The sequence below is a fragment of the Pyrus communis genome, chromosome 15, assembly GCF_041283825.1.
Source record: "Pyrus communis isolate YQ-2024b chromosome 15, ASM4128382v1, whole genome shotgun sequence".
NCBI lineage: Eukaryota > Viridiplantae > Streptophyta > Magnoliopsida > Rosales > Rosaceae > Pyrus > Pyrus communis.
Window position 1 is genome coordinate 42,542,976 of NC_142579.1, and position 12,323 is coordinate 42,555,298.

Consider the following 12,323-nt stretch of genomic DNA (forward strand, 5'->3'; position numbering starts at 1 on the left):
GTTTTTCAGTATCATTTTCACATGGTGGTGCTAGTGAGGTGAGACCAACTTATATTTTTGTTTTTGTTTAGATTATAGATTTGCTTAATGGGTTTAGCAGCTTTAGTTCAACTGCTCAACTGCAAGTGTATTTGTTAAACTGTTTTATCAAATAGGCAAGCTAGACAATTTAAAACTAGTGTATCTAGAAACTTATGTAGCTAGAAACAGATTCATTGTTATTATACCGTTTCAATCGAATTATACAATGTTATGTGGAGAAATATATATATATATATATATATATATATATAACATTATATTATTGTATTGAAATGTTATGCAGTAATGATAAACTCATTTCATGAGTGAAGCATATAGTTGACGGATGATAATTGCATACACATGCGTCATGCGTGAGGTGTGCACAATCACTATTAAGTCTCATTGTTTGGAGTGTTTAAATTGAACTGTGCAAAAGCCGATTAATTTATGACATCAACGCAGTGATCGCTCATTGCAAGGTTAAAATAAGATAAGATAGTTATGGCGAATGGTCTATATAATTGGAAACAAGTACCTAGGGGCTCCCAAAAATCATGTTTGATGTAATCCCCGTTGAGATTACTGACAAATCTTGCACGTAAAAACATGTTAATCTTAGGTCAGTGGCTGTCCATACTGAAACTGTAAGATCATCTCTAATCGAAGGAGGGCCATATGGCTAATTTTAACCCTCTAGGCCTCCATTAAATTAATATTTTAATGAACAGTGCATTGACATATTTCTTACTATCTCCAACCGAGAGGCTAAAGGGTCATAGGCCAAACTTAGCCCTATGACAAAAAATCATTTCCAATCAAGGGAAGAATTGAAATAAAATGAGGTAATATAGTATGGAATGGTGAAAAATATGTGAGAAATGGTGTAGGAAAAAATTAGAAAAAAAAAAAAAGAAAAAAAAAAGTGGGCTGGGACAAAAAAAATCTTAAACCCTAAACCCTAAAATGGGCTAGGCAAATGGAAAAGAACAAAAAAATAAAAAAATAAAAAAAATAAAAAAAGGGGGTTAGCTGAAGATGGCCAGCCGGTTGGCCCCTTGACCATTTTTTGTCCCATGGGGCCCACGAGCCCTTTGGCCTAGCTTTCGGTTGAAGACGATTTTTGGGCTATTTTCTGCCCTGTGAAACCTTTGGTTTGAGATGGTCTAAACTCCCTCCTATAGCAAGGAAGCAGATGTTTAATAAGTATTTGTAACCAGAATACTCATTGGGCCTTCCAATGTGATTATACATAGTTTGATTTTCGTATTTCAGGAATATATGGATCGTGTGAAAGCATTTTTTAAATTACAGAAAATGTTTTTGAAGAAAATATTTATTGTTCATAAAAGCATATGAAATGTTTCTTACAAAAAATAAAAACATATGAAATGCTTCTTACAAAAAAAAATATCAGCTATGTGCTTATGCGACTCGGATTTTCATTGAGATTAAATCTCACCGCACTGCCTGAGGCCGAAACCTGTCAAGTGCACTAGACATCCAATATGTATTTTCAAAATTTTTCTCATGGCCAGCTATCAGGCTAAAAATACGTTTCAACCGGAGCCCATAAACACCTATATATTATGGGTTTCAGTTGCTAACGGACTCCTAGAGCCCAAACAAACATATTTTTGTCATAAAAGAAAGTACCAATTAGACACAATTATGATGTTGTATTTGGAACTAATTTTTTTCTTAATATGGAATGACTTCACTTAGTTTGGTTATTAAGTTCTTTGGACAGGTGCTTAGTTCATGATTAATACATTTTCTTTACTTTAAGGAAGAAGTACCAATTAGACACAATCATGCTGTATAAAAATCATTAGAACAAACCCTGGCCCTCCACTTTTCATAACATTCTCTGAATCATCTCTCTTCACAAGCTCATCATCTTTTCCTAATAATATACTCCATTTTTTGTTTAACCATAAACAATTATTGATTATATTCGTTTCTTTCATTTCTGCAGGACCCTTTGGCGTTAATTTCCACTATCGAGTATATTTGCGATGCTAGAAACTGATAGGGTCTGGAGTCTGGACCACCTGGATATGAACTTGAGCTAGAAACTGATTCGCATCTTTTGATTTTATTTGTGTTGAATTGACTAATCGAAAGGCAATGATTAGGGTTAGCTTTCCTCAGGCAAGCAGGTACCAAATATATATAGCTAGAAAATGAATGGTAAATTTTGGCATCTCTCGCTCTCACTAATGAACATGAATCAAATTATCATTTAGCTGTTTCTCATTAATTTGAGGATTACTTAGGCTTTGGATAAGTGCAATCAAGCATCTACTTAGGACTAAGAATACTTCAATTTTACTAGTTTACTACTTTAAGAGTTTGTATGGGACTGCTTTGAGACAACTAAAATCGCTATTTGACTACATTTAGTGTAAAATCTCAAAAGTGATTTTCAGGTCATAAAAGCGTTTTATGAAGAAGGACCAACGAGTTTCAAACGGATGCACACCTCCTAAAACTATCTATGTATTAAACCAATTATTCACGTTGAACAGAATGAGCAAGAAGTGGACACTTAGGTTGAACAGCGTTTTAGTTAAGTTGAAGGTTAATAATATATAATTAAGGGCTTTTGTTTTGATTAATAAATCAAGGTTATCTCATCTCACGAGGACAAGTGAAGCCCATGCAAATGATTTGAGCACATGAGAACGCCATTGCATACTCCGAATGTGCATGCTCATCATCATCATCTTTGAGACTTAAGAGAGTTTAAATTTCACAAATATATAGAATACCACCAACCCCCATGGAAATTCACACCCTCATCTCTCTCCCCCCCTTTTTATATTTATAAGACAGACACCCTCCCATGATAGCATTCATTTCCCGGAGGATAAAAACACAGAGAATACAATGCTGCATAATATTCAAAGAAACCACAGCTTCATTGTACAAATAGGTCAAGAGAAACCCTCTATAGCCAAAACTTAGACCCACATCATCAACCTCCCAAGCTGAACTTGTCTGCGATGAAAATCTTCAATCGCTTCAGGAAGATAATAATGAAACTTATTTTTACTGTCCCATCTCGATCAGCCCGCGGCACATCTCCGTCGGGAGCTACGAGCACTCCCAGGCAAAGGAACAGCAGCTGTGACAGATTTGAGCCTCCAAAGACTTCATGCAGTTCGTACTACTCGTCGCACGTGCATTATAACGAGGCCATCGCTGACTGCATCGAGTTCTTTAATAAGTCTTCTTCTGGCAAAGGGGGCAGTTTGGATGATGGAGAATTCAACGTTATGGTTTGATAGATATCATTTCGCATGCATCGATCACAATATCACATTGTTAATTTCTACTTGTGTTTAATATTTGCCTCATTTTTTCGTATAATTAATTTGTGATCTTTGTTTTCGCCCCAAGCCCATGGAAATAACAAGTAATGAAACTTTGGTGTAAGGGTAAATGTTCTTATCCAGTTGCATGCTAAAGTATTTGATTTGTTTGCTATTCATGTCTCTTAGATTGTGGGATTTGAATCTACAACGTACTGTTTCAGTTTGCTTGCGCTATATATCCCCCGATATATACATTCATGAAACTTAAAACAACCTTTACTAAGCATGTCCATATTTTCTTAATGCATGCATTGGTTTTGTTTAAATTATTTCTCATTGTATTATTTTCCCTGTAGCTGGGTTTAATTTCGAACAAAATTTCCTAGAAAGCAAAATGACTGTTGTTTCTAGCCAATTTGAGAAGAGAACTCTATGATGACTCTATCTAGTTTGAGAACAGCTCTAATTAGACAACCTTATTGAAATTTTTGTCATGTGCCTATTTGTCGTCGGATGTCGAAGACTCGAAGCAATATATTGTTCCGGGCTGTCCATCTATCACTAGGTTGGTACTAGTCCAGCAGCTCCAGCCCTATATTTGTATGGCCCATTATTGCTTTCAGCCCATTTCATTAGGGCACCTATTCAATTGCCTAAAGGATGCATTACCCTCAAATTAATAAAAAATAAAAAGTTAAAAATGGTTCTCAATGAAGAATGATAAAGAAAAGGAAAAACACCTTAAGGGTATCAAGCACACTAATTCATTAGGTACTCCATTGAAAGACGCTGATTTATTAAGTATTGTTTATTGAGAAATTATTGTACGGTACTGAAACACAGTCACGTGGTATAATCAATCCACATATAACGTTACAGTTTCATCTTATATAGAGCCAAATATACATAATAGATTAAAAGAACTGAAACATACAATGATACAAAATACACTTTTACAAAAAAGGGTTGAAAAGAGTTGGAACAATCCTCTTGGAGCCAAGAAGCATATGTGTGCATGTATGTTGCAGTTGCATCAAGCATAAGCAACCTGTGAGCTTCCTTTCTTCTTAGAAAAGATCCCGGCGATCAGAGGAATCATGGGCTTCTTCTTCTTTTTCGTGAGAGAATGGTGTCTTTCCAATGTTTCATGAACACCACCTTGTGCAATCATCACTTGAGACATGGAAGGTGGATTTCCAAATGCCACATATCTTTTCTTTTGGAATTCAAAACTTTCATCTTCCTCACTAGATGCTTGTGTTTTGGTTGTAAACTTGGTCGAGTCTTCGTCGACAATCCTAACGTCTTCAATCTCCGTTTCGATGAAGTGTTTTTCATACTCCCGTTCCTTCAGCTGCTGGAGCTCGCGCTTTGTGCGTTCGAGCTCCTGTTTTAGAGAAGAGAGGCAGTTTTCCATGAGCTCACTTTCTTGTCTGGCTTTTTGGAGGCTTTGTTTTGTGTCCTCTAGTTCTGCTCTCACAGTTCCAATTCTGGATAATGCGGGGCCATGCCTATTTTCATTTGCTTCGTTCTGCATCTATATGGATCACGTACAAAAAGAACCCATTCCATTAGCATAGAAATCAAATGGTACCCGTAGTTGAGAATTTTTTATAAATCAAACATATGTAAAACAGTTTGAGGAGAAATTTTTAGTGTAAAGACTTTGACGCTATGTCACTTGTATGTTAAGTACACACAAGATGATCATCCTGCATTTGGATCCATCAAAATGGACTCATGTGAAATTAAATATACAAAAATTCTCATTATACATGTTTTTTGCGTATAAATGAAGTGACACGAAAGTTCGTACTCTAGAATATCTCTACTTTTAAGAGAGTCGGACTGACAGTTGGATAATGCAACAAATAGTAAAGGGGTCATGGATGCTTGCTTTGCTTGCTTGTGGGCCCTCTAAACTCTAAATAAACATTAGTTAATTTTTATTTAAAATAAAAGAAGGGACAGTGCAAGTGCATAGCATATAACTTGGCATCTCTTGATATGAAAGTCAAAGAAGATTAGAAACCTTAATAAAGATGATCAGATTCCTTAATAAAGATGATCAATAAGGAATTAGGCCCTAGTGATGGTTTAGTGTTCTTCACTTAAAATATAGAATATATCAAACTATACATATTCTAGGATCGATGGTGCTAGAATTATTTGTTTATTTAACTTTATATATTCCACCAGACATGATAATTAAGGACAAGTTGTACTCAGCCACAAGCAAAGCATAAATGATTGACTAGTTTCTAGCAGGACCAACAAAGATATTACAAAATCATATTGTAGAGAAAAAACTAATAGGTTGAAATTTTCGATGCACGAAGTCAAATATAAATTACAATACGACATGTCAATACGATATAAAAATATTGAAGAAGTGTAATTTCCTTGATTAAAATGTGTACAAATTACGAAAAATCTTAGCAAAAGAACTTGCATGATAGCAAAGCTAGCTAGTACAAGTAGTAACATTTAACCTAGCTGACAACCCTAATGCAATTATCAAAGTGGTACGTAAATTAAGGGGAACATAAGTTATATAACGGATGGATGAAGGATGCACCTGTTTGAGCTGGGAGGCATAGAGCTCTCCGGCAAGAACTTTTTCTCCGAACAACGCAACTGCCTCTTTGACGGAGCGGAACGGTTGCCTTGTATCGATCTCCGCCCTCCTTGTCCTCGTCACTTGCATTCCTCCTCCTCCTACTTCTTTCTCCATGTAACTTTGGAAAATGCGGCACTCGTGGGATTGGATGAATGAAAGATGGCAACAAGAATGTGCTTTTTATTTGGACGACTACTAGTTAGAGAGAGAGAGAGAGAGAGAGAGAGAGATGGTATGGCTGGTTAGACTGACAACTTATAAGTGATTGAGGGAGAGAGAGGGGGATATAGGAGGGGGGGAGGTTGAATTCGTTTCTTCGCGTCCACTTCACTAGATTTCTGTTAGTATCTGTGAATGCGAAAGGCGGTGGATGGATGGGTGGCTTCGTGGACTTTGACAATAGAGAGGGACTCCTCGCCAAATGCCCCCAACACACACCAACTGAACAAACTCCGCCAATTCCAAAGTTACCCTTTTCACACTCGTGGGACTTACTGAGTCTTATACAAACGTGGCCCAGCCCAGTCATACCCAACCCTACTAGTATTGGGCTTGCCCACAAGATCCACAATCCACAAGTAATAGTGAAGCTTTACATATCTCAGTACTTTACCGTGATATTCCGAACTAATGAAGTCACGTCATATGAAAATTAAAAAAACACATGATATCGCATTAATTGTTTGGACAACGTGTAAAATCCCTTCTCCCTTGTAGCAACCAACGAAGAGATGAGAGGGCACACATGAACAGTAATTTGTCACAATCATGTTCCAAAGTATCAATATTGAAGGTTAATAAAAATTTCATAATATCAAAAGGAGAATCATTAAAAGGATTAGGATAAGAATCATCAATCAATAACAACAAATCAATAAGATCTTAATCTCGGCCAGATTCCTCTTCCTTTGCCTTGTGTTTTACAAAAATTAATATTTAATGGAACGGGAGAGCATATAAAAAAGAAATGCTGCCGGTCCAAGTCACGGTAAGCATATTAGGACTGGATATACCAAAAAAAAGTGAAAAAACATGTTGCAAGCAATTAGATTTCGACCTAACGCCACCAAACTACAGACCGTTGTTTGCGTCGCATCCACAAATCCACATTGTTTTATCCGTCCATCTAAATTATTTCTATATTATTCTAATTAATGAGAAGAGGATTGTATTAATTTCAAGTTTAAAGGAAGTATCACTGATCATGCTATTTGATCAACGAGTCTAATTTGAGTTTAAAAAATGACTGATTGTTTGGGTAGTTAAAATTTTTCTCTTCAACACGTTACGTTTTAAGTTCAAACTTTCTTCAATGTAGCTTAAATAGTGTATCCCATCAAATTTTTAATGTAGTTTAGAGTAGTATTATCGAGTTTAACGACTTAGACCAGTTCTTGTTAGGTTAGTTAACTGTTGAGGACTATTTGCCAGTTGCCATCCACAGATATAAAGACCAATTTATGCAACACCAACATTCCCACTTCTTTCCTTTTCATAGATCTCACCGTACTACACCATGTCAGCTGCTGCCACTTCCCCAGCCGTTGGATCTTTCTACCTCCGGCGCCGATCACCTACGGTGTCCATGCCTCGTTTCAGGATGGCCGTCCGATCCGCCGCCGTTTCCCTCACTCCGCTGTTGACCAAGTTACACAACGACAGTGCCACTCCCCTGCCCCTCCTGCGCCACGTGGCAGAGTCCATGGCCTCCGACATGCGTGCCGGGCTCGCCGTGGACGGCGGCAGCGACCTCAAGATGATACTCAGCTACGTTGATTCCCTCCCAAGCGGGTACTTTTTAAGTTCAAGTTCCACTTGTACTAGTGAAATAAAAATAGTTGCATACTTGCCAACGACATTAACAGTTTACATAAAATTTCATTTGTCCGCTTGTAAGAAATTGTTTCGTTATATGTGTCAAACTGTCATTTGCAGAAGAAGAAAAGCGGTGTGCTGCCGGTGTCCTTTCTCAGGGACCACGTGTGTAGTGTTGCAATACATAGAAGTCTTATGTTATTTTGCTTATGTTTTTGAAGGAATGAGGAGGGGTTGTTTTATGCACTGGATCTTGGAGGCACAAACTTCAGGGTGCTGAGAGTACAATTAGGCGGCAAAGATGAGCGCGTGATTGCAACCGAATTCGACCAAGTTTCCATCCCCCCGGAGCTCATGTGTGGCACCTCAGAGGTAATTTTACAGAAAATTAAATGTTAGTTTGTCACATTTTGTTACATACATTAGTTAAAGCAATTTTGATTGTTCACACTGCAGGAACTGTTTGATTTTATTGCTTCTGGTTTGGCAAAGTTTGCACAAAAGGAGGGTAATAACTTCCACCTTCCAACTGGTACGAAAAGAGAAATTGGATTCACATTTTCGTTCCCTGTGAAGCAGACCTCCATTGATTCCGGCATACTAATTAAGTGGACAAAAGGCTTTTCCGTCTCTGGAACGGTTAGTACTTTCGTTTCGACGCATTTCTACTTTTTCGTTTCATTGCTTCTTTGCTTCATTTTTCTAGAGATCTTCATTGGATAATCGTGTAAAAACATGAACATTGTATTCTCATTCAGTGAATTTTGTAGCGTACTTTAGTCGCGTATTCATACAAGAGATTTAGGTCTAAATAAAGTACATAATAATCAAGAGATTTAGTGAATCTCATAAGAAACTTGTTAACTTCCTGTGATCATAGTTAAAATCTTGTGAAAATATTTACAGGCAGGAAGAGATGTGGTTGCTTGTTTGAATGAGGCTATGGAAAGGAAAGGACTCGATATGCGTGTGTCTGCTCTGGTATGCCCATTTTATGCTAGCATCCTCGTGCAAAACGTTTGATGAACAACTGCCAATCTGATATAGTTCAATGCGTATTAGGTTAACGATGCTGTAGGAACTTTAGCTGGAGCAAGATATTGGGACGATGACGTCATGGTTGCTGTCATTTTGGGTACTGGTACCAACGCTTGCTATGTTGAACGTGTAGATGCTATTCCCAAACTACAGGGCCAGGTTTCTTCTTCCGGCAGAACGGTGTGTAAGACTCCAAAGTTGTCTCCTGTCCTTTCTTTATGGTCTTAGCTTAAATTTATTTCTCAATCTTCCCAAAATTTGGATCAGATTATCAACACTGAGTGGGGAGCATTCTCAAATGGTCTTCCTTTGACGGAATTCGATAGAGATATGGATGCTGCTAGCATCAATCCCGGTGAGCAGGTAAGCTTTACGTTTCTATTGGTTGGATTTTTAGTTTTCTTATTCTTGCTAGTAACCTTATACTTGTTGTTTGTAATTCATATGAAGATCTTTGAGAAAACAATCTCTGGAATGTACCTTGGGGAAATTGTAAGAAGAATACTAGTAAAGATGGGTGAAGCAGATGCTTTGTTTGGTGAATCTGTCCTAGAAAAACTATCAGCACCTTTTCTACTCAGGTAACATATATAAGCTTCCTCAAATAAGCTTGACATCGAGTTCCTTATTTCTTCGTATGCTGAAGTAAGTTATGAACTGAGTTTTTAGGACTCCAGATCTTTGCGCTATGCAGCAAGATGCATCTGATGACCTTCAAGCCGTTGGATCAATCCTATACAATGTAGCAGGGGTAAACTTCCTAATGTTGTATTGTATGATCCAAAGCTAATTTCATTTTTCGAGATCTTTCCCTCATTAATTAATCCTTCTTACTCTAATTCGTTAGGTTGAGTCCAGTTTAAGTGCAAGAAAGATTGTGGTGGATGTATGTGACACCATAGTGAAGCGAGGAGGGCGCTTAGTGGGTGCAGGAATAGTAGGGATACTGCAAAAGATGGAGGAGGATTCAAAAGGTCTCATATTTGGCAAGAGGACTGTTGTGGCCATGGATGGAGGGTTGTACGAAAACTATCCACAATACCGTAGGTATTTACAAGAGGCGGTGACAGAGCTTCTAGGGACAGAGATTTCAAAGAACTTGGTGATCGAGCATTCGAAAGACGGGTCTGGTATAGGGGCTGCTCTCTTGGCTGCTGCAAATTCCAGTTACATATGATATGACATATGAGCGGGACTTGTAATAGTAGAATGTAATTAGCCTCTGATGAGAAGGGGTTGTAAGTAATTTGAGTCATTTGGTTGGACTTGGTATTGTTTTGGAGAATAAGATAAGGAGTGAATGAGAGATTGAGAATATAGGATTCACCTCAAAGTTGTAACTTGAGCAGTAGCTTGTACAATTTCTTGGATCATAATGCACCATGATTTGTGAGGTTCAATTTTGTCGTTCACTTTTTTATGAGAAAATAAAACAAAAGGATTACAAGGTAATCCTAATTTCTATCGCAATTTAGACTCACAATCAAATTTCAGTAATAACATTTGTTACGAAATTCGTTTTTTTGGATATCCGAAAAACCTAATGAAATAACTAGCAAGAATTTTTATCTACCGTAATTGTTTTGAGCCTTCAAGATATAGAATATTTACTGGGCGTCGAATTAACGGTTGGCTCAGAATTTCTATTTTTATCATTCATTTAATGAGTTGTTAATAAATTATTGTTCAATTTTAAAATGGACCAGCAACAAAAACAAGAGTTCTATGTAATTTTTTTTCCATCCATTTTATGAGTTGTTAATCAATTATTGTCCAATTCTAAAATAGAACGACAACAAAACTCAAGAATTCTATGAATAAATCACTTAAATTATGTGACGGCATTTCAATATTACACGAGAGTTCAAATTAACCGTTAGATACTTATGTTGACCAAGACCATCAACGGAGACAAGTCTCCCCTACGCAAGTTAAGCACACCGTTTTTTATCTTCCACTTTCTCTTACCCGCCCTGCGATCCACTGGAACTCCGAGACGACATCGCGCAACGAAACCGAAAAAGAAAAGGGAAGTTGGTAGCTTTCGTCCCGAAGTTTTGGGGTTCCGCTGCTGTTAATTTCTCCAGTTTTGCTTCGACAATGGTACTCCTCTCTAACCATTTCAGTGTTATTTGATTCGATTTTCAAAATCTGACCCGATCCAATTCGTTTGGCAGATCCGATTCATACTGCTACAGAACCGGCAGGGAAAGACCCGGTTAGCCAAGTACTACGTTCCTCTCGAGGATTCCGAGAAGCACAAGGTCGAATACGAGGTATGATCCTCATATTTCAATTAAGTTTTAATTTTTAATTGTAATTTGTGCGACAAGTTTTGACATTTCTAGGGTTTTTGAATTCGATGGTAATAATAGGTTCATCGTTTGGTGGTCAACAGAGATCCCAAGTTCACAAATTTCGTCGAGGTTTGTAATTTAATTTGCTTTTGTTTTTGGAAAATTTTCTTTAATAAGTTGGTTAAACCAAAGATTGAATTTTCTGAATTAATTTGCAGTTCCGTACACACAAGGTTATATACAGGAGATATGCAGGATTGTTTTTCTCACTGTGTGTTGATATAACTGACAATGAGCTGGCATACTTGGAATGCATTCATCTGTTCGTCGAAATTTTGGATCATTTTTTCAGCAATGTTTGTGAGCTCGATTTGGTCTTTAACTTTCATAAGGTCCGTTGTTGCGTGTTCTCGCTTTCGCTTGATGTGATTATTTGCTTTTGTGTTTAGTGAATGAGTCATTATTAGTCACCCCACGCTAATTGTATTCGAAACTTACCTTGGATAGCGGTAAGAGTAGTCTATCTATATGAAGAATGAATAAGCCATACTACTAGCCATTGTTTTCTCCTTCAACGTTACCGTCGATTAATGTTAGGTTTTAACCAAGCCAGGATGCATGGTAGACGCCAGTACCTAGAGTTGTTAATACCTTGGTGTTGCAGTCGCATTTGTTAACTTACTGATTAATGTTTTTCATTTTCGTTTATCAAAGGTCTATCTGATACTGGATGAGTTCATTCTTGCTGGAGAGCTCCAAGAAACAAGCAAGAAGGTAAGACCACGAAGAAACCAAATTACCTTGCTTTTGTGCCACTTCGTGTTTATTCTGATGTTATGTAATCATTGGTGGTCTGAATTTGGTAAATGTTATCTGCATTGCAAATATAAGACATCGAAGCTATTTGTTTCATGGATTGTGTTGTGCTTGCAGGCAATAATAGAGAGAATGGGGGAACTCGAAAAACTAGAGTGAAGATTATCGTGTGGGTGACAAGTTTTTAGGATTGCAGTATTGGTTCTTTGTTTCTGCGGATCGTTTCAGTCAATTCTTGTATCGCCATTCCTTGTGTGAATTCCTCTCATGTAATAAACCTTAATTGAACTAGAAGGTTTCTCTTTTTCATATCTCCCTTGTACCCGGCTTTTCCCCCATTTTGGCATTTGTGTTTGAAATGCATGTTCATATAATTGAAGGCATATACACGACCAC

The 12,323-nt window shown here is 37.4% G+C and overlaps 4 protein-coding genes across 5 annotated transcripts; 3 read left to right on the forward strand and 1 right to left on the reverse strand.

Annotated features, from left to right (window-relative positions):
* Positions 1-2,950: 2,950 nt before the first annotated feature.
* LOC137743899 (uncharacterized) lies at positions 2,951-3,372 on the forward strand. The gene has a single exon (XM_068483832.2). The coding sequence runs from the start codon at positions 3,030-3,032 to the stop codon at positions 3,309-3,311; it is 282 nt and encodes a 93-aa protein (XP_068339933.1). The 5' UTR covers positions 2,951-3,029; the 3' UTR covers positions 3,312-3,372.
* Positions 3,373-4,134: 762 nt separating this feature from the next.
* Positions 4,135-6,214, reverse strand: LOC137731689 (WEB family protein At1g75720-like). 2 transcript variants are annotated; one of them, XM_088686622.1, is made up of 2 exons: positions 5,920-6,214; positions 4,135-4,872 (listed from the first exon to the last, which is right to left on the reverse strand). In XM_088686622.1, exons 1-2 carry the CDS (start codon positions 6,073-6,075, stop codon positions 4,375-4,377), a joined length of 654 nt encoding a protein of 217 aa, XP_088542748.1. In that variant the 5' UTR covers positions 6,076-6,214; the 3' UTR covers positions 4,135-4,374. The 2 variants fall into 2 exon arrangements, with proteins under 2 accessions (XP_088542748.1, XP_068326978.1); XM_068470877.2 differs by having other exon boundaries at positions 4,135-4,878; positions 5,920-6,209.
* Positions 6,215-7,392: 1,178 nt separating this feature from the next.
* HXK3 (hexokinase 3) lies at positions 7,393-10,214 on the forward strand. The gene is made up of 9 exons (XM_068482887.2): positions 7,393-7,752; positions 7,998-8,148; positions 8,233-8,415; positions 8,683-8,757; positions 8,839-8,994; positions 9,082-9,177; positions 9,265-9,395; positions 9,484-9,565; positions 9,662-10,214. The coding sequence occupies exons 1-9, from the start codon at positions 7,478-7,480 to the stop codon at positions 9,989-9,991; spliced, it is 1,479 nt and encodes a 492-aa protein (XP_068338988.1). The 5' UTR covers positions 7,393-7,477; the 3' UTR covers positions 9,992-10,214.
* Positions 10,215-10,709: 495 nt separating this feature from the next.
* Positions 10,710-12,238, forward strand: LOC137707469 (AP-2 complex subunit sigma). Its single transcript, XM_088684857.1, has 6 exons — positions 10,710-10,917; positions 10,992-11,090; positions 11,190-11,240; positions 11,330-11,503; positions 11,826-11,885; positions 12,045-12,238. Exons 1-6 carry the CDS (start codon positions 10,915-10,917, stop codon positions 12,084-12,086), a joined length of 429 nt encoding a protein of 142 aa, XP_088540983.1. The 5' UTR covers positions 10,710-10,914; the 3' UTR covers positions 12,087-12,238.
* The last annotated feature ends 85 nt before the right edge of the window (positions 12,239-12,323 follow it).